At 28.6% G+C, this 23,525-nt stretch overlaps 1 protein-coding gene across 8 annotated transcripts in view; it reads right to left on the bottom strand.

Annotated features, from left to right (window-relative positions):
* LOC129991030 (semaphorin-1A-like) overlaps positions 1 to 23,525 on the bottom strand; it is a 631,522-nt gene that overhangs the window by 28,208 nt on the left and 579,789 nt on the right. For all 8 annotated transcript variants that reach the window (XM_056098199.1, XM_056098198.1, XM_056098197.1 and 5 more), the window contains 6 exons: positions 19,511 to 19,658; positions 18,587 to 18,708; positions 18,357 to 18,439; positions 17,441 to 17,663; positions 8,377 to 8,451; positions 5,846 to 5,910 (listed from right to left, as the gene is read on the bottom strand). In XM_056098199.1, the coding sequence (XP_055954174.1) occupies positions 5,846 to 5,910; positions 8,377 to 8,451; positions 17,441 to 17,663; positions 18,357 to 18,439; positions 18,587 to 18,708; positions 19,511 to 19,658 (716 nt within the window). The remainder of the gene's footprint in view (positions 1 to 5,845; positions 5,911 to 8,376; positions 8,452 to 17,440; positions 17,664 to 18,356; positions 18,440 to 18,586; positions 18,709 to 19,510; positions 19,659 to 23,525) is intronic.

Raw genomic sequence — 23,525 nt, 5'->3', positions numbered from 1 at the left:
ATATGCCTCTTTTACCATGCACCAAACTTCTCTAAACTGGCGGCATAAACATGCCGGAAAGATCTCATCTTCCCATCTATAGCTACCGTTACTGGAATAAGTAAAAGAGAGATTGAAGTTGGGGTGGGTAGAGAGAGCAAAAAATGGATAAGAATCCTGAAAAGATGGTATACAATAAAGAAGCCGGGAATCTTCCAAAAAAGCTAGAGTTTACGAGTGCGGGGGCTCCTTCCTTCCATCTTTAGTGCCTCTTCCTGCATATCAACGAGTCTGAGAAGAAAGCAGAGATCTTTCAACCTGTTGGTTCTTTTGCACTTTTAAAAAACCGTTCTGTTATTTATTTTTCTTACAAAGAGAAGGAAGATTTTTAAAGTCGCTATATTATTTTTCTTCCCCCCGTACCGCTCCACCTGTTGTTGAAGTTTTAGAAAGACAACGATTTAAAAATCATTTCGCCAATTTTAATCTTGGGACTATTTTTATGGGCTGATCAAGTATCTTTAAAATAATATTTAGATATTTTTGCAAAATAAGAGTGAAGAAACCCATAAGTTAATTGTAATTATTCTCAAAGGGCATTCAAATTTCCTGTCACAGGCACCAAACAGAGACTACCAAATTTGTGCGCTACTGTTACTGCTCCCAAACAGCACACAAAAAGGGAAAATGCACTATTAAAGAACTGTAAAAATTAATATATATTTATGACAAAATAGTTGGAATAAACAATGAATAGAGATTTGGCCATATTTTTAACGGACATCATTTAGAAAACTAAGAGACTTGTTTGTTCCTTGGATATAAAGTAGCCAATTTTCGAGCACTTCTTAAGCATGGCAGTAAATTTGAAATTCAGCAGAATTCAGTTTATTTTTATATTTCATAATTGAGTCTGTCATATGCGTTTGTAGCTATAAATTACCTACCCTATTTTCTAGGTATTTATTTTATCATTTGAATGTCAAAATATGAAATATGAAAATTGCTCATCATAAATATATACGAACAGCGAATCGTATAAAAAGTTATAATAATAATAGACCATAAGCAAGCATGAAATTTTTAAAAAAAGTTAATTATCCTTCCAAAATGAGCAATCGTTTTGCATTGCTGAAAAATTTGCAATTTAAAATCTCCAGCGTTTCGTAATCATAATTTTATCAAAGGAGAAATTAGAAATTTTGAATCGATTGTGTTTTATTTACTAATAAAATGTAGAATTAACAAAATAAACTAGCACTAATTGACATTTTTGCTGAATCTGTTAACTAATTGAATGGATTTGCATTTTAACCCTACAATGTGTCGTATTGTAACCAAATAATGATATTTTGTTCTCTTGTCAAAGTACTGTTATACTGGATATGAAAATCATTTAAGTTTTCCAAAAAAAAAAGTTCCATCTCTACAGCTCAAATTATTATTTGTAAAAAACGAATTAATGCTTTCCAAAAAGAAATACTCAGCATTTAAAATTATTCTGTTTTTTTTTACTTCAAATTAATTAATTAAAATTATCCATTTGCATTCCAATCATATTATTACCTATGTCCATACTAAAAATTATCTAAAGCCAAAACATATATATAAAAGTATATTTATTCATTATTTTAATATAACCTACGAAGTTCTGATACAGTAATATCAGTTTAAACATAAACAGGTACCAATTCTTGTTATTGAAAAAACGGTCATAACTAAGAAATTTATTTTTATGGATATAAACTGCCTCCAATTGTCTGGGTTTCTTTTGTTAAAATGAATTTGCCAATTTCGGCATAATTTGAAAATCGCCAAATAAATCCATTATTTTGGCATTCTTTTCATAATATGATAATTGTCAAGTAAACCTGGAAATGTAGATACGCAGCCCCCCCCCCCCTTGGGGGGGAAAAGATGCAAACCATCGTCAACCATCTTGACAAAATTTTGGTCTCATATGTAAGATGGAGTTTGGCGATCTTGTTGTAATCTGAAATTCGCCACGTAAATACGGAGCCGTAAAAAGAAGTAAAAATACGGGTGCTCATAACAATAATTGTTTTTACAAAATTACAGAATAGTGCTAGGTATCTTTATATTTAATTACATATAATAGATATAAACTTATTTATCTAATAAATTTAGATCGGGCTGTTTTTTCTTATAATTTAAAGTAAAATTAATTAAGTGTTCTTTTCGTTATTTTATAGCATTTTATACGCCTTGTGGAAGCGCTTGTAATTTGTGAAAGAATTTCGGAATTATTACTTCAAAAACCCTTAAAGATATTAATACCAAACAATGATACAAGAAGCCTAAAATTCAATGCTGCCAAACATTTATTAAAATCATAACTAATTCTATGGAAACAAAATGAGTGTGAATGGATGTACCAAATGAAAAAGCGCATTCGAGATCAGATCATTCTGAAACTGAAACCTCTACACCCTTTAACTAAAATGCCTGTAAGTGAAGTGTTCTCCATTAACGTAACTAATTTTCGCAACGAAGACCTCTTCTCTTTCCCTTAATCCAGTTAGCATTCAGTGCTAGTTGAATTATGAATGGAATTTCCTTGAGAGCAATTAGCGGTAAGAGGAATCTTTTGAAAAAGCAGCTCACTTTCGTAGGTATTTGATTAGACGAGATAAGGCTAATTATCCACGCACGGATGGAGGATATAATTCACATAGTACTAATACACGTGTTCCAGTGCCGTCTCGATTCTGTTAGTTCATTTTATTAGTTTGCAGATGAAGTTAGTTTTCTTTGGTATAAGAAAATGAAAAATAGCCCAGGAATCAAAATCAGATTCTGTGAATATCTAAAAATATGTCTGAACTTTGCATAATTTCAATACATAAATTATATAATTAAAATTATATACAAAATTTCGGTAACATAGCATTTTTAGTGTGTTGGTAAATATGGATCAACGAGGATTTAGATATTTTGCGACCCCAGACAGACAATGCACATTATGAAGGCGCTCTTTTAGTAAGGCAATCACATTTAGTTCTATATTTCAGCATACTCTGAACTTATTAATGATTTATTTTCTTTGATTTGTTATTTTGTTAATTTTTTGAGTATAAATTGTTTTTATTTGTTTTTTATGAATCCGGATCCGCAACCACGTTTGTATGTAATGTTATTGAAGCACATGTTTGTTTTTATCAACATTATAATAACTAACTAAAAAAATAACTTGAAAAATTGTAACTTGATAATTTATTCATATTGCCGCACTGGAAAGAAACAATCAACTATCCATAGCCGAATGGTCATCAGACTAGTCTTGTAATCAAGAGATCGTGAGTTCGAATCCTGGTAGCGACAGTAAGATTTAAAATTTGTTAAAATATTTATTTAATTCCTTGATTTATGTTTTCCTTTATTTCGTGTTCCAGAAGATGCTGGACCTTTGTTTAATTTACCATACAAGTGCTATGGACTTTTCTTACTGTCTCCAGAAAAGTATTCTAGAACTTTCTCTACTGGTGTAAAAGCCGAAGATCTCTCAATCACAGCGTTCTGAGTTCAGAGTTGTGCAGATCTTATATATGTACTTCGCTCATTGAGTTGAGCTAATAAATTGGTTTAGCTTTACTTCCTGTGTGTCATTGAGTTCCACGCTCCAGTAGCTACGTGACAATATTATCCTAACATTGTATCGCTCACAGAATTTGTATTTTTTGCAAGTTTATTTAGCAACTAGAAAAATAGAGTTTTTAATCAAACTCTCCCGGCCCCTTTTAATCCTAGCAGCCCTCAGCAGATCCTAATCTGCTAATTGGATAATCTACATCAGAGTATCATGCATATTTATTATCCGCTCGATGTTAGACATAGAATCATGTTAATTTTTTTTTTTATTTAAACGATATTTTTTAAAAATAATTAATGAAAGACAAAATATGGAAACATTTTCATAAATTGCTTGTTTAAAAATATATTTCAGAATACTCAAATTAATCTATGGAAGAAATGTTGTTCCCAAATAAGCTTTTTTTGGCTATGAAATATTTTTTTCCCTTCCTCACCTCTTGTAAACAATTTAAGTGAAACAAGAAGTAAAACTCCTCATCTTCATATCAAATTTAATTGGATTAAAGATAAACTATTTTTATAAAGACCGAAAAAGAAACTGAAAACTTTTTTCAGTGAAATTACGAGTTTGGGATATTACTTTCCAATTTTTATATGTATCATAACTGAGGAATATTTTTGAAAAACTTATCAAAATAAATAAATAAAATGGCTGGATTGAAACTATAGAAATCACGTTATTAAAATTTATATTACCATTTCTTTAAATGGTGAAAAGAATATGACCATTGAGTTTAATGGAATCTCGTATAACTATAGAGGAGCCTGACATTTAAGAATTTCTATACTTTATTATTTAACGGAATCCAAAAAAAAATATTAGTATCAATAAATGTCAGTACAATAATAACTTATTTAAAAAATTATTGTAATCCTTAACATTTTAATAATTTATGAAGAATACATTTGGAATAAGTAATAGCAAACAGAACGCAAATTATATGAAACGTTGTTTCGAATAGAGAAATTTTCACAACTTCAAGAAAGAAGTGGACTTAAAAGAATTAACATATTTCATAATCTTAGCACTTTCGTAGTGACTCTGAAAACATTTTAATCTATAACGGAAGCATGGATTTTTCTTGTTCTAAATAACAAACATGTATATACGAAACGGAAATTTAACATTAAAAATCGATAAGAAAATATCAAGATTAGAAACTCTTTAAGTTCTTCAGAAGAAATATTTTTAACCGTTTTCTGCAGCTTCATATCACTTTCAAAAATTACAAAACTGTCAAAAGAATATGACAAACTTAAAGATATAAAAAATGTTAGTTATTAATTCAAAAAATTCGCAGCTGATCGAAGGCAGCTTGCGTTACCAAACTTTTTTCATCGAACACTTCATGAAGGATATAAAAATTATATCAAAATGTGTCCTTCTCCTTTGGAATAAAAAACTGAAATTTAATGAAAAAATAAAAATATTTATGATATGAATAACTTTTTCTAAATAAAATTAATATTTCTTTTATATTTATGTTATCTAAAATAATAGAGCACCAAGTCAAAAATAGAAGCACATGGTGATAAAACAATGAAATTATTTCAAAAGATGGCGAACGATCTGCCAATAAATGAATATAAATTATTTGTAGATTACAAATGTCAGAAAACAGTACTTTTTTACATGACATAGCATTTTTTTACATGAATACAAAATACATATTCACTCATCTATCTCGAATACTCGAAAGTAAACGACTTTCCGTAGCATAAAAAAGTAAATGAAACTCTAATTAATATATATATATGTATATATATAAAAGCCGTGACTGCAGAATAATCCTATTTTTTGTAAGTCACATTCTCAATTAGGAACATCTTCTAAGAAAAGTATGCCCATTGTCATTAGTATTAGTAAAATACTCTTGGAGCTTCTTGTTGAGTTTGCCAATCACAATAACATCCTTTATCACATACCATTACTGTGACAGTTTTATAACTGTGCGTTAAGCAGATATATAGATTAATACAATTATTCATTTACAAAATCTTTTTCAAAGAAAGGCGGTTTACATTTAGTTTTTGTTTCAAACATCCGCTTTGAATACTTTATTTGTGAGATGGTCATCCTATTTTGAAAATACCCGTAAATCTTTTCTTTATAGAACCCGCCCAGGGTAAAAGATAATATATCTCGCAAGTCAGAATAATATCGAAAAGCGTTTCCTGAATCCGCTTTCAGGACGTGCAAAAAAGAATAATAATAATAAAAACGGCAGGAGTTGCCATAGGAACAAGAACTCACCTTCTGGGCAACGGGCATCCCATCCGTCAACAATATTTTGCACAAATTTGTCACTCTTCAAAATCCTGAAGATGAAAGAACAATATCAGAAGAGCGGTCACTTACTATTTTTATACCTTAACAATTTTTATAAAATTAAAATGTAATTTTAAACAACTGAATTTGAAAAAGGTAAAACAATTATATGATTTATGTATTACCGATATTGAATAAAAAGTACTGACATCACTCCGTAGCAGTTTGTATTAGTGAATTTTAGGGTGCACACATTGGGTAGAAATTTGATGTTTATTTAAGCAAAATTAAAGTATAATGAAGCATAATGAAGTATCAAAAAAATTTCATAAATATCACAATTTCTGAAAATAGCAGATAGGAATGAAAAGAATAGGGGGAAAAGAAGAATATTACACTATACCAATATCTAAGCTGGTTTTTTTTAATTCTACTTACAAGGAAATTATCTTTGGTCACAATCGCAGATCAGACAGCCCACAAAATATTCTGCCATCAGTCTGGAGCAATAGAGACACGCGTGCATATACCTTTGGGACAATAATTTAGGGGTATGTGAATTGGACAATGTCTTTTCATTATCTATTTTTTTTATATCTTGCAACGCTTTTTTATCATCAAATAATTCACTAATGAAACTTTGAAGGGATCACGTGCCCATCTACTGGGTCCAGTGATTGTCCCTGTGTAAAAAGGACTTCACGTTACGTTATGACGTTATTACGTTTTTCTGCTTCAAAATGCAAAATAGATTAGCAGGGCGTATTTGATGAACCCCACTTAAGCCTTTATTGATTTTATAAAATACTTAAAATTTTTCCTCCGTATTGATAAAATTCATCGATTGTTTTCAGTCGGCTAAACAATATTCCAGTGTACTTCCAATAAAAGTAATATGACATAAAATTCCTTTCTTTTTAATAGCATATAGCTGAAAATGATAGCGTATCTACTTTTGATAATGTCTGTTATGAAAAATTATATTTTTCATTATGTCTACATACATATATCATCCCATAACATGTTGCCAAAAATTAAAGTGGATTCGAAATCCATATTGTTACCAAGCGTCTTCTGTTTGAAATAATCGTTAGATGCTAGCTCAAAGCATTACTTGTTTGAATAAAAAGACACCAACCAGGTATCAGTTTTCGATTTCGGCGCCGAGCTGTGTTGGATAGATAATCTCTCGCTTCGTGCCCAAAGAAACACGATAAGATGTAATTATTTAACTACTGCTATTTCCAGGAACAAGGTTTTGCCTTTTAGCATCTTCTGAAAGTACACAGGAGCAATTTTAGAAGCGAAGCAGCGGTCTCGTGAAAAAGTCGATAATGGAGGCAAAATCGATGCTCTTATGCTGCTTTTTAAGCTAATTTCTTAAACGTCCAAATGCGTTTTAAGAATATATGACTGCTATAGGAAAAGGGATTATGGGCGCTGAAAAATTGCCTGTATTGGTGAAAGAGCAGGAAATAAAGAGGAAATGCGTCGAGTGAAATCAATTTTCGATAAGAGATCAACTTTTGACAAACTATTTTGATATCATTTTCTTGAAAAGAAGAAGGCAGGAATTTAATTTTAGTCTTCGCCAACTGTTAATCTTCTAAAAAAATTAGTAAAAGAAACTTATCGTTTTTTGTTCATTGCACTTCGATATTATGGTTCAGATTTCAATTACTATTCTTTATTTAATTTATTAAAAGTATAAAATTCCTATTGCACTTCATTATAGACTATATTCTTATTCTTGAAAATGAATGTCGTTTTAATGCAATTATTTTTCAGGAACTTATTTTTACACTTACATTGTTTTTTAAATGTTCCGAAAAAAATTTTTAAGAATGCTTTTATGGTTTAGGTATTTCGGAATTATTGTCGGAAATTTCTGCTTTTTTTCCGATTGAAAATTTGTTTTTTTTCTCAGAAATTTATGTTGTCAAAAATTCTCGCTGTTATTTATTTCAGAAATTCTTATTTTTTAAAGCAATTTTAGAATGTTTTTAAAACAATTGCTGTTGTTGAAAATTCTCAATTTTTTTAATGACACTCAAATTCAGTACTCAATAAACTGGGTATATTTTTATTAGTTTCAGTATTCTGTTTCTTTATTTATAATAATCATCGATCATCATCAGTTGGTCAGCTATTATTCTTTAATATTATATTATTTTAAATATAAAAAATGGATATTACTCTTCGTATGTTTTTTTTTTCAATATTATATTTATTATAAATCTTTTTGTAGTGAAGGTCGTGATATAAATTTATTTTGAAAATTTACTTCCAAAATCAATCATTATATAGCTAATTTTTATATAGCTATATAACATTATAATTGTGAGAAAACAGAAAATCTAAAACTTTGCAACAGCAAACAGAAACGTATTATTTCTTATTTAAAGCCAAATAAATTTGAAATTAAATATTTATGTATCAGCAAACTGTCTTAAGAAACAAAAGAGAAAAATCCACAGTTTTGCAAACATGTTTAAAGATTTAGAAGAGAGGCTTGCCTTTGTTTTGAACTAGTGCAGATTCTCTGGTTCATATCCCATGCACAATAAGGATCTCGCAGTGCCACACAGGTGCTGAAAAGAATTAATACGTATTGAATAAATAACAGTTTCGGATAATGTATTTAGATGATAATAGATTGAATATAAAAATAACAAGCAAAAATTATACTTAGAGAATAATTGGATATTTAAATACAAGACACGTATAAAATAATAATTTGGACGTTAAGTAAATGCTAAGTTATAGTAAATATTCTGTTATAGGTAAATCAAACCCAATAAAGAAATTAAAAATTTATATTAATGTTTAGGATGTTAGACAGTTTGTAAATATTTTTACAAATAATAAAATTGAGTTACTAGATATTAAATTACATCGATTTATAAACAATAACTCACTGATTTGTCTATTGGAAAGAATTCTTGATCGTGAATTTATAGAATGTACGCTAGCGTAAGATCTTTTAACAAATAAAGGATTTTGATGGGGATCATAACAAACTGAAGAAACATTCAATTTAAATTTTGCTCAATCAATTTTAATGAATCTAACGAACAATAATGTAAATAGTATAGAAATAAAAAATAAAAAAATGAATTAAGCAATTCACTTTCGCTGTCTTCCAATCATATTATCTTTATCTTCACATTATCCAGACAACATTTTGAGTGAATAATAAAATAAAATTTATTTCGGAACTCATAGCGAATAATAATAATATTGAAGAAAAATTAGCTATTAGATTGCTTATTTCCCTAAAAGAGTATGAAAATTTTATGTATATTAGAGATGAAATCCTATCTTTTTATATATTTTTTATTTGATACGCTTATTTATACATAAAACAAGGAACATATTCAGAACTCATAAGAACAAAATGAAGCCAGAATCAAATCGGTGCAAATAAAGCGAAAATTAAGCAAAGAGTCGATCAACAAAGGATGTTAGGTCAGATGTGAGTTTTTTCACCTAATAAATGGCGGTCATATGTTAAATTCAGCCACAATCTACAATTTATTTTGAGTACAGCAACACAAATGAAAAATTAGCCAGAAAATTATATGTAACCGTAGCGATCGTGGAATGGTGTTCTTCCGCTGACAACATATTACTTTTTTTATAGCATGACTATTCCACCATATAATGTCACAGGCTGGATTTACCTTGATTCTATTAATAGAGCCCCAGAAAAGATTTTGAATTTAATCTAAAATCATATATATTTTTAAATGAAAGTAAAAAGTTTGATGATTTTGCAAACATAAAAATTGTAACAAGTTGAATCAAATTATTGCATAGTATTCTAAATTTTGGTAGAAATAAATCTTTTTCAAACAAAATAATCAAAAATATTCTAAATTACAAAAGCATTCTAATAAATATATCGATAAAACAACGCAAACTTCGTTTATTTATCGAAATATAGTAAACCCCATGAAGGATATGGTGTTCCCTCTGGTATGCAGCAAGAATAGCGATGCTTCCACCATTCAAATTTGATTTTCCCAGCCCGGTAATTATGGTAATTGGATTAATACAAGAGGATGATGGAAATTCTTAATGAAGATCCCAAACGATTTCTCGCCCACATGGCAATAAATGTTCGAAAATTGTAACAGATAGTGAAGATCCCAATTTGATCCGGAAGATAATTATGGACTCGCTATAGCCTTCACTGATGTAGAAGGTGTGGTCTGCTGAGTAGATACTTTTCGCCCTTTGTTCATTTGAAAACTAAGAAAAGATCGATTTAAAATAAATGCAATATATATGCTCTAATTTTCAAATTTGAATTTAAGATTTAAATTCACTCTCTTTCTAATCACTAGAATTGCTTATTTTATTGGATATCCTTAGGACCTCAATGGTCGGATGGTAAGGTTTCGATTCCAAAAGGTTATAGGTACGAGAAATGCTGTATGCTACATCTGACGTTGAAGATCATCTATCTGCGCTTCTGTTGCGCAGAAATAGGAAAAGGCGGATGTCATCTGAGACGTTATTCTCCTTTTCTGACTATATAGCCCAAAATTATCAAATCCATTTTAAAATAGCCCCTGCATTGCTTCAGATTGGGACTTTAATACAATTCCATATATATATATATATATAATGCCTTTTGTTATAAAATACACGTTACAAATTATAAAATAAGTAAATAAATGATTCCACTTTAAAAACAAATTTCAGTAATTAGATTTCGATTTTTGTGAGGAACATTTTCTTTTTGGAATGAACATATCAAACATGTTTCATGAATAGTAGCTTATGTTAATTTTAAAAAAAATTAAATAGATTAACAATATTTCTCTTTTATGCTCATGAATGAAACCATTATTTTTAAGACGAACAAACTTTATAAAATTATATTAAAAATTTTGAATGTATAAATAAATTTACATTATTTTTTATTTTGTTTTTAAAGCTTTAATATTATTTTCAGAAATAATCTATTTGCACAGATATGCATTTGACTAGAAAATTGTGAAATCTTTGTTCTTTAAATGGAAAACTCTTACAAATTTCTAGAATATATTTTTTTAAATACCAGTGAAATTAAGAAAGGATTTCAATACAATTTTAGCTTCATTCTTCATTCTAATGCACTTAAGCACCAAGTACTACTAAATTTCGAAAATTTAGTAGTATTTGGTTGGATCATAGCTGAAATAACTTTTAAACCCTAATTTCGAAGACTAAACAAAACGATTAAATTTGTTTTAGTCTTTTTATGAAGAATCTATTACTGTTTAAGTATTGTTTTTGGTTTAAAATTTTATTACTTAAACTTATTTATAAAACTTCATTATTCCATCTTATAATATTTAAGCCAAGTTTTTTTTATCTGGAATAAAATTTAATTAAAAGCATTAAAAAATCTACAAAAAAAAACACGCTCATAACGTATGCATGATCTGAAAATTAAGAAATTGATTAATTCATGGCATTTTCAAGATCTAATAAAATGATGAATGATTCTAAATGCCTTTAAATCCATAAAATCCACTGATTGTCATTAAATGATATCAATTACTGATCTTACAATAACCCCTCAAAACTTGGGATCATTATATTCTTCACAAAAAAAGCTTTTTTCAATATACATTTTTTTTATATATATAAGATGTACAAAAAGTACTTTCACTTAAAAATTTGAAAGCTTGTTTAACTGAATTATTATTCTATTTATACTAGAAGGAAAAATCTCGCATATTTTGAAATTAATTTTTAAAAATGCTCGTAAAATTTGTAATGTGTTTCAATACGATTTTTTACTGACATTGATTTAGCAAAAAGTAAGGTGAAGTTCTTGTTACATATAAAAAAAAGATTACAATATTCTTATCACTGAAAATTCCATACTGTTTTATTTTTCTCTACGCATTTAATTATACACTTCCACTTTCAGCTAGTTATGTATCATGAGCTAAAATTTAAATAATTCAATTTTAAGTTAAGCTTTTTCATTGTAATTCTAATTAAGCTTAATCAATAACAATTCTTTGCCCCTGAAAAATTTCATCGCTTAACAATCAATCGACTAGTCATCAATCAATACTTCATTTGTCTCTGAATTCGAAGCCATTTTTTTTTTACAACAAAAGTCCAGCTTAAATTTAAACAATCGGAATATTTTTTCGGTCTAATGATTGTTATCTGTTTAAATGGCATTTTTTACGTGATCTAGGATTCAAATTACGATGTCATTTTTTTTCTCTGATAAATCAGCCGAAATTCTGCTGAGTTCAAAGGTAATTAGTGGAATTTTTTAATGCAAATTATCTGGAATGGTAATTAAAATAATATAATGATCAGTTTAAACAAGCCAACAAAAAAGTTACTTACAAATGTTTTAAGTGAAAGTATTTTTTGTACATCTTATACAAAAAAATTATGCTAAAAAAAATGCCTTCTCTTTTTTAAGAATATAATGATCCTAAATTTTAAGTGGTTATTGTAAGATTAGTAATTGAGATCATTTAATGACAATCGGTGGATTTCTCAGATTTAAAGACATTTAAAATCATTCTTAATTTTTTAAAATATCCAAAATACCATGAGTTATTCCATTTCTCCTTAATTTGTGGATCATGGGTAGGCTATGAATAGTTTCTTCTTGCATATTTTTCAATGTTTTTAAATAAAAATTATTCCAGATAAAATCTTGACTTAAGGACTTAAAAAAAATTCATTGTCTAGTTATTCAATTTTTTTCTGTATTTCATTTCAATATTTTTTTTAAGAGTCAAGCTTATGAAAATGTGGCATCGAATTTTTTTTCGTTCCGAAATGGATATTAAACATAAAAAGTTAATTAATGAGAAAAAATAACATTTTTTCTTTTTATATTATAAAATGGAATAATGCAGCTCGTTTAAATAATAAAATAAAAATAATAAATAATTAAATGCCTCTTTTAAATAATAGAGTTTTAAATCACAAACAATATTTAAACAGTAATAGATTCATCATCAAAAGACTGTAACACAACTTTAAACATTTTGTTTTTTCTTGAAAATTATGGTTTAAAAGCTATCGTAGCTTTAAACTATACAAAAAAAAAAAAAAAAAAAAAAAAAAACCTAAATTTTCTAAATTGGTTCCTAAAGAGCTTTTAAGTGCATTCGAATGAAAAACGAAGCGAATTTATAATTAAAGCTGTACAAACGCTAATAGGTTAATTTTCTCATAATCTCTAAATAAAGCATCTATGGTCGTTTACTCTCTGACCCCCCCCCCGTATTTTGGGAGACGCTTTGAAAAAATTTAATTCACTATATATTCTCTATGGAGGAAACTTTTATAAAATACTCCAGTCTCAACCAATGAACAGATTTCGCCAGTTTTTATTTAATATCAAATTTCACTGCTCCAAGATATAAATTTCATATTTGCTGATGATCTTACTCCTTCAGTTAACTGTGGTTTAAAAATTAACACAGCGTTTTATTTGTACATAATATAAATTAATTTCTAAAAGTGTTCTCCATCAATAATTTTGAAAAATGCATTAACTAGTGCCTAAGCCTCTTTTATCCATATAAATTAATACAATATTAAAAACTTGAACTCGTTAAAATACAGTTATGTGACAAATAAACATATGCCTGTAAGAATTACTCACTAAGCTGCAGTAAACAAAATTTATATCCTTTCATAAAATAATTTAATTTCTAAAACTTCGTGGTTCACAGGCTTTTAAAAATAATATCACATCTATATAGCAATATTAATAATTCTCGAAGACAAATTAGAAGCAACAAATTAAAATCGCAAAAAATAAAACACGCATTACAATGGTTTTTACTTATATTAATGCTATTGAGTAAATTCTACCAAATAAAATGGACTTATATGGAATTTTGATCTAATTAAGTAGGAAAGAACTTCTTAATGCTTATATCTCAAGAATTTCAAACCGAGATCAACTGGAGAGTGAATTGTGAGCTCTCGATCACAGGATTTTGGACATTGCATCCACTCGATCGCATTATACATTCGCCAATGTTGATCGATATCGTAACGATCGCCGTAGATTTATCGCAATTAATCATCGGCCAAAACCAAAGAGTTATCGGAAAATTTCCCTCTCGGCCAACTCAATTCCCCCGTATAGGAAACTTCTGTTTCGATTCCCCCTTTGGGGAAAACTGGAAATTCTCTTTTCGGCAGGATGTCCCATCGATTAATCGGGTCATTAATCGATTCTGTGCCGTCGGAGCCGATTCTGAACAATCGCTTTTCTGTTCCCGGTGTCGTGAAAGCTGTTGTTGTATTCCTGGTGCTTTGATTCCAGCACAGGGGGTTGGGGCTGGGGGTGTGCGGAATTTGACTTTTAATTTGTTTAGGAAATCGAGAACGATCGATTTCGATGACTTTCCAAGTCGGTTGCAGGTGCCTTTTATTTGGTCGAGTTGTTGTCGAATTAAGGCAAAGGGAATGACGGAAGATCTCTGCAAATGTTAAATAAAGTTGGAATGGAAAGTTAGATGTTTCGACAAAAGGTGACAGAAGTCCTGGAGAGTTTGATTGCTGACTCTAATGAAGACATATTAAGAGCAGCAGTCACGCCATTCATTAAAGCACACAGAATTAGGAAATATAACTTAATAACTTAATAAAACTGAGACAGCATTATTTTTATTCCGTTTATCTAACACATAGCATTAACCCTTTCAGGACCGGCGAAAAGAGAAAGAAGCATTCCCCCAGGCCCGGGCGATTTTTTCAGCTAAGTCTAATTTTAATTAAAAATTCATATAAAATCATCACTGCAAATAAATCCGCTGAAAATTATAGTTAATTATAATTGATAGTGTCTGAATATACTGTAATGAATTGTCTCAAAAACAATTCCGAAATTTAAAGTAAATGAAATAAAATAAGGAAACATTTTTATTAGAGTAACATTTTAATAAATAAAGTTATGTATAATATATACTTTCAGAAAATGACATGCACTTGCTTACTAATATTCAAAACACGGAAAATATTAGAAAACAACGTAAAAAAAATATTTAATTATATCTAAAATGTTTGAATTTTTTTATACATTTCAAAACGCATTTCGGGACAAAGCTCTACATTGAAAGTTTTGCTTTTACAATAAGATAATTCCCGTTTTTATTCTTTTAAAGAAGTGTCTGATTCATTCATCAATTTAGAAATCTCACTCTCACTTAAGTAGTTTACTCTTTCCGCCATGGTGACTAAAATAAAACTGACCCAATATATATATATATATATATATATATATAAACTATTTAGCAAACTCCAAATGCAAACGATAAATCTACACCCACATAAACCAATAAGTAATCTTTTATCCATCTTAGTCAAAATATAAATATAAACCCATAGCGCAGGCAGTCAAGGCGCAACCTTTCGAAAGAGCCGAAAATGTGTAATTGTTTATATTTTTAAATACCCGGATCAAATAAAAATAAATTTAAAAAAAAACTCGGAAACAAATGTGTATATTGAAGTTCAATGTTCTGTGAAACATTATTCGAAATTATAACGGACTTCAACCCGCCATCTAGTGCCATTTGAAAATTTAAATAAAAAGTTCCAAATTGAAATCACGTATACGCGATCATGGCATACGTATACACGTATACGCGATCATGTTATCATGTATACGCGACCTGGAATGGGGAAGGCTGATCACATATACGAGATAGCGGGCCCAGAAGGGAGAATCGCGTGATCACGTATACGTGATCATGGTCCTCAACAGGTTAAGTAAAATCGTACACAGACTAATATCATGTCAGCATTTCTCATTCTTTGATAAGGAAATTTATATCTCAAATACTGAATTTTAAGCTCAATTTCGATTAAATTGTCTTCTAATGATTTTTGAAAATAATAAACGAATGTCATTATTATCATTTATTACAGGGTGATATTTTAATTTTTATCAACAAAATACTCATTTTCTTATTTACTTTAAGAATTTTTATCTACGATTATTAATCTTTTATGAATTTTCACATGAGGGAGATTGGAATCTAAACTGCATATTTCCTAAATAATTATTTTAAGGCATTCCACAGATAAATGAGGACATTTAAATATTATATGCATGTAATGATATTTCTTAATTTAATTTACATACTAATTTTTAACATTATTTAGCCCATTTTTATTATTATTTAGCCCTTTATTTTAATTAATTCCACACGCGCTCTTTGAAAATGCTGGTCTCAATATTTCTCAAGCTCTGAGTGAAGGGATAAAAGTCCTCAATGATTATAACATTCTTTCAAAGATACCTTTCTTAAGACTACATGTATCAAAGAAATCCCTATCAAAATCTCAAAGAAAAACCACTGAAGGGAAAAATTTTGGTCTCTTCTGTTCTTGTACCGCGATGTAGACTGACGTATTTCTTACCACTTAGTTTTTGTACCTAAATTATACCATCCGTGATGAAGTAAATCGAAATTTCTTCTATTCGGCCACGCAACTGCTAAAATACATATATGTGTGAGTCTATCAGATAAACAGATGTGGTGCTGCAGTTTCTGGAAGAGATGACAGCCGTTGAGTAAAAGCCGTAATTCCACTTACTGTTCAACTCACAGGAAACATAAATGTTGTTTCCGATGTTATTGTGAGCGAGTCCTAGCTATGACCATTGGAAAAAAACACGATTCTGTTTCGTCGCTAAAAAGGGGAAACAAAAGGAGAGCGAAGAGCCAATTCGTGATGTTGTAATTGTTTAGATAAGAGACTCTACTTTTTGGGAGTGATGCTGGAACCAAAATTAAAGAATTCCTTGGGCAGTGGTTTAAGAATTTAAAGTTATAGCTATTACAATCCAAGAGGCATAGAAAAACTCAGGAGTTAAAAAGCGTATTTTTTAAAAATTCTTCGTAAAAAAATAATCTTATGAACGGCACTGAAATGAAATTATATTTGTTAAATATGTATAATCAGGCCAAATTGAAAGTTTACTTTCTAACTTCATGTTCGGAAGAAACAACCGAATTTGTTTTGTTCTCAAATTTCGGTATTGTGCCATCTACATATATTTTAAGAACCAAACTTTATTACATATGTTTATTTTGTTAAAGGATTAAAAATTAGATAAAATATAAAATTGAAATCTGCTATCACAAATTTCAAATTATGACATGAGGAAATTATTATTTTTTAAATCCTTCTTTGTCTTAATTTATTTAAGTCATTAACCAGTTTGAAACAATCACGTGACTATCGGATTACGCATGCGTCGATATTTAGAAAAACTTTGTTTTTTCTTGTTTTTCTTTTTTTCCCCCTCATCTCTAAATTGATCGAGTTCCAAAATTTTTTCTCGAGGCCAGGTAAAAAAGGTTTTTTTGAAAGTCCGATATAAACTGATTGAAATGATCACGTGATTATATATATATATATATATATATATATATATATATATATATATATATATATATATATATATATATATATGCCTTTTATTTTCTGTTCACAAATTTTGAGACTTCGAAAACCCCAAACCAAAACAATGTCATGTTCCCACATGATAATAATTAGAAAGGATAACAAACTCACCTGCAAGTTCGGGCAAGTTTTCCACAGCGTTGAAGGGGAATGGTGAGTATCTCATCCTGCGATACGACGACGAGTTTCGCCTCACTCATGGTGTGGTACACCAGCAAATTGGAAATGGGTATTCTCGTCGGGAATACAAGCATTTCCTCAATGATGATGGGGATCACCCGATGAGCACTTCCGTCACTTCCTCCATTTAATGCCTTGATCACCTTGCCGTTGTCTAGATTATATAAATATAATAATTAGACGACATAATAAAACACATTATATAAATATATATGGCAGGAAAATAAGAATGCAGTAGGAGAAAGCACTGTATTTAAATGACAGTGTAACGTATTCGTTCAGGAAATTAACTAAAATTTGCATTTAGCACTTTGTCATTATTTGTCTACCTATTTATTTGTATTTAGTATTGTATTTTTGTATTTAATATTGTATTTGTATTGAGCACTTAAGCAAATTTGTAAAAAATATACTTAGCACTTAAAATACATTGAATATAGTTATTAATAAAAAAATAGTGTAAACATACTATTCAATCAACTATAATAATTTCAATTTTAAGCTACATCTGTCTATTTCATTTTATCTACCATCGTTTGCCTAGTCAATAAAGCAATAAATATAATTTATGTTTATTATTTTGTCCCAATAGTGCAATAGTTTTATGATTCTTAATTTAGCATCGTAAATTAACTATGAACAATTATTTATAGTATTTAATAAACTTTTTAACTGTTTAAATTTTTACAAAATATGACAGTTCAGAATTTTTATAAAATAATTGTAGCAATATCAAAAGTATTAAATGCATTAAACTAGATATATTTACATTTTTAAATTATAAAATAAGTTAATTGTCCAGAAATATAGTCCTAAAAAACGGAGTTACAATTTCAATATTCTTTACCTGTTCCAATAAACAAAACGTCAAATTTTTCACCGTTCGCAGTTTCTATCTGGGGATCAACAGCAATATGAGTGTACCGATACCTAAAAGAATAAATCGAATAAGTATCAAAGATAATTCCAGGGTCAAAGCAAAATAAGGAAAACTGTAGAGTCAAAGCAAAATAAGGGGGGGGGGATGTAATAAAGCTCTTTATGTTCTTATAAGTCAGCCTTAAAACTTTAACTTACTTGAAACCCGTATAGATAACAATTGGTTTTCCCCAGAATGCAGGGACAGATTGATCCATTAAGTTATGATTTTTGATGAAATTCACTGTTTGCTCAGGTAATGTCCTTGAGTCATTCACACACTGGAAAAAAAACACATCGATTTTAATATCGTGCAGTATACAACAACAAATTGACAATATACAACAATAATTTTGATATCATGACAAAATAAATATATTTTCAGAGTCATCTATTGCTATAATATACCCATATATAGAATGTTATTTTCGGATAATGGTGTTGTTTCGATTATGTTATTTTCGGTTATAGAGGGATGGAGAGGAGATGTTATTTTCTATATAAAACATTCTTTGATCATTTCACTCAAACTTCCTTTTGAAAAGATGAATAGTCTCTATCTAGTAAGAAAACATGAAGTTATCTTTCAAAATATGTTACCGTAATTATACAAACAGAACAGTCAACTTCCTAAGTTGGAACTGAATCTGACAACAACACAAGAAAGAGGAGAGTTTTGCGACAATAGTAAGCGATGGCTGATATTAAAAATTGTTTTGCTGCTATTTAATATTCTTCAGACTGTGTTTCTTGCTGTTGATAAATGAGACACAATTTGTAGAGTATAGAGAAAAGACTTGCTATTTTCTTTATTACCATTTCCAGCGAGTGAATGGTTGACCTTTGTCCAAAAAAGGACGAGTACAATAGAAAACTAGTAACTGAAGGAAAAAAATTGTAATAAACAAAACTATGTCGACGTTTCCTAACTTATTAAAATAGTATAGTCTAATATCTGACGATGTTTATTTCCTATGCTATCTTTTCATCAGAGTAGAGTAACTGATTCTGTACTCTTTTCCTTTTTATAAATAAAGTATATTTAATAGTATGTTTTGAAAGAGAACACTAATGTATCATCACCTGTCCTGGTCTGGGTTCTGGAACCTTCGAATTTTGGACGGGCAGCCAGTTGAAATTGACGTCTTCGTGACCTTTGAAAGCGCCGTCGAAAGTTTTAAGAATATCTTCTAAACGGAAGGCACAAACTGCAGATCCACTGATGCTGTTCCTGGAAATAAATATTCAGGCGAATATATAAGAGATTCAATTAAATTTAAAAAGTATTAAGTTCAATTAAGATTGAATTAAAGCTTTAAGAATAATATGTTACTAACTACAAATGTATTTTACATTTTAAATATTAGAATTAAAAGTATATTTCTTTTGCAATCTATAATAGCAAATTTGCTCTTACATCCTGTCATGTGATTATAAATAACTACTAATACAGAAAAAATGTAATTTTTCGTCTAACAATCATATTCCTGAATGAAGGACGATGTATTGTATTGACTATGTATCGATTCCACTGGCTTTAACTGCATGAATTGTCCCATTGAAAGTAGATGAAATAGGTGATTAAAATTGTAAATTACGCTCGCAACAAATTCCAATTCTGGAACAAAAACGACATTTTCACCCTTTCTGTGCAAATCTCATCTACTTATTTACAATCGTTTTCAAATTATAAATTTACAAACTTGTTCGGAAGTTTTGAATCACCCTGTATATTAAACTAATCATTGGTGCATTTTTTTAAAAAATTAAATCAAATTCAAATAAAATTGAAGCATGTTAGAAATCCTCCGTACAACCAGAAAGAATAATAGCTTTATTATACAGGAAAAATCCTATTGGGAATTTCATTAATTTTTTTAAATAATTATTCAACTTTAATAGATGGTTTTAAAAATTTTTCTAGTATTGACATATTTATATAATTATCAGCACAGAATAATGATAATCAATCCTAAAGTAAATATATATGATATTTTTATACAGCCATCAACAGAAAATGCTTGTAAAAATAATATATACTTTTTAATATTTATATTCCACTTATTTCAAACTACCAAAATTAATCTACCTAGGAAGTCTTTCAATCCTAATTTCAATAATTGTTATTTTTATTTTAATTATTACTAAAACGAGTTAAATAAATTTAGAAATTGAAAAAAAAAAGATTATATTATTATCTTTAAGTGATGGTTTGCTATTCAAACTTCATAATGTACTTTAATCATATAATTTGTAATTAATCAGTAAAAATATAAAAGATGACTTTTCTGATAAACATGCTTAACATCAATGTTACTTTAACTATTACAAATTTTTGTGTTAAAAATATAATATTTCTTTGAGTCTAGACAAAAGTGCATTATTATAATGATGTGCTGTTCAAAATACATGGGATGAATTTAAACTGACTTATAAATTTAAGTTGATTTATTTATATTAAAACATATATTCTAAATTATGTATGCTTGTAAAAAACCAGTTGCAATTATCAAAACAAAATAAATACTAATAAACAGTGATTTATTTTTCTTAAACTATATATTCTAAATTATTTATGCTTATAATTATGAAAATAAAATAAATAATCTATTTATAGTATGCTAACAACATTGTTTATACTTGCATCACTTGTAAAAATACTTTAATGTTTTAGAAAGTTCCCTAATTTTATACTAAATCCATTAACGTTGGAAGATTTTTGATGTTTTGTTCATTATCGTTTGCTGTCTTGAAGGGAAAATTTATACATATATTTTCAAACTTAGAAAGAGAAAATGGCAATAGTATATGTTTAGCAATTAAAGAGGATAAAAGAAAAGGAGAATTGTGCTATTAACCTTTTAATGGTTAAATTCAATTAACAAAAATAATGATAATGCTACTACATAAAACTTTATCAAATAGATAATGAATTTTTAGAACATACAAATAATGCGAAATGCTTTTAAGCATTATTATTTATTTATTTAAAGAATCAACTCTCTAAATACATTTTTTTATCTAATAACTTCAAAGTCTAAACAATTAAGTTTTAGTATGGATAAATCCAATTATTTTTTTATTTATTTAATATCTGAAATTTTAAGAACAGTTTAAACATGGATTCTAGAAAAAAATATACATCTAAATACAGATTATCTACTTTTAAAATAAAATAGGAAAATGAAAAAAGTCACTTCATTTCGGCTACTTATAAGATAAATGATTAACGATTTGTAATAGAACAGTTACGATTTTTATATTATATTGAAGAAACAGAAGTCCATTACAAATGATTAATTAAAAAAAAATACGGGATTTCACTTTAAATAAAATTGAAGCAGAATTTTAATTTCTGCATCCAAGTATAAATAAAAATGTTTATTTATTTTTTTATTCTAAAATTTCTAACTATTGCAAAAGTGTGGTTGTAACATAGAAAGATTATTCTCACTGATCCAATTAATGGAAGCTTTATTAATTCATGTTATTTAACAAAAAAAAGGGATTCAAAATATTATTTTTTTAGATTGGAATCTTAATTTGAAATACCATAAAATGAAAATACTTTCAGCGATTGAGTCCAAAAAATGATGCATATCAACAGTTTCAGGGCTAAAAATGTTAGGCCGAATTTCATCCATTTAGCTTATATTATTATTTCTTATTAATCATACTCATATGCTAACGAACAAATATAAAATAGATTCCCAGTGGATTGATTTAGTCCAAAATGTCTTGCAGCCACACATTTTTGGTTCAAAGAAGGCATATGAAATTTCACACATCCAGTTGGTCGTGTTTCAGAGTTGTGCCCTTAGGCAGGTATATAATATAATTTTTTTTTTCTGACTTGGTCGAAAATAGTGTACGAAATTTCGTTCAACTGTCTTTGCACTTTTTGAGTTGACAATCGTGATGATACAGACCGGCAGACACTCAACCCTTTGGAAAATTTAGTCCAAATTTGATATGCATCTACATTCCAAATTTACATTTTTTTTTCTTTGCATCTACATTTCAGGCTATCATTCATTTCATACATCATCTATGCATCTACATTTCAAATGTTAAATCAGTGAATCTAATTTTATCTATTTAAATCTTTATGTTTTGTAGTTATTTAACTGGACTGACATTCTTCTTTCGGAAGTCTTTCGGTCAAAATTTAACAGAAAACTACACTTTGGAGTAAAAACCACAAATCAAATTTCATTCGTTTAGCTCAAAGCACTTTTTAATTTAGTATGCTCACAGATAGAAATAAATCTAAAAATGTGTTTTTCGTTCTCAAAAATATCGGTCACAAATAACTCGCATTCGATTTTTTTTGACAATAACAATATTTTTTCTGAAGAGTTTCGTATAAATAAAAATATTTCTTCAATTACTACAAATTTTTATCTTCCAAGTCAATTACGTTACACAGATCATAATCCTTTCTTCATATAAAAGAGCACTTATGCATATCTTCTTTTTTGGTGTCTTGTCTTACTTCATTAACTAATTTTAAGTCAAGCAAAATATAGATGGAATAATTAGTAACGACTTGACGGCAAAAAATATACTGATAAAACTTACTTATGTGTATCAAAGAATATGATGGACAAAAATTAAAAAAAAAAAAGACAAAAAAGGGAAGTAAAGAAAATATCAGGCAAAGGAGGTAGCGAACTACTTTAAGATGAATAGTCCAATAGGGTACCATCAATAACTTCAACTTCCATTAACTGTTCTAGTGCTGTAGTGCTGACAGCCTTCGTTAATTATTGGCTACAAGAAACTATTAATGTGTGACCCGCCTTTAATGCTATTCGTCCCATAATGGAAAAACAACATCTAATCGACTAAAAAAAATGAGGGGGGAAATTTCCATGTTATTAATGAATTACGACCGTGGGGGTATTTAATAGAAAAAATTGTGAAGAAAAATACATTAAAAAAAACGGCACAAAAGATAGGCCTGAAGCAACGTAGATGAATCCTAAGATAAAGGATAGAAAATGAATTAAAATAACACTAAGAAAGAGTGGAAATTAATGGAAAGAAAAGATAGTAGAAGGTAATAAAGTTTTATTCATCTTGGCGGGTGCGAAAG

This window comes from Argiope bruennichi, chromosome 2 (assembly GCF_947563725.1).
Source record: "Argiope bruennichi chromosome 2, qqArgBrue1.1, whole genome shotgun sequence".
Taxonomy (NCBI): Eukaryota; Metazoa; Arthropoda; class Arachnida; order Araneae; family Araneidae; genus Argiope; species Argiope bruennichi.
The sequence above is the reverse complement of the archived record's forward strand: the minus strand, read 5'-3'. Positions and strand labels throughout refer to the sequence as shown.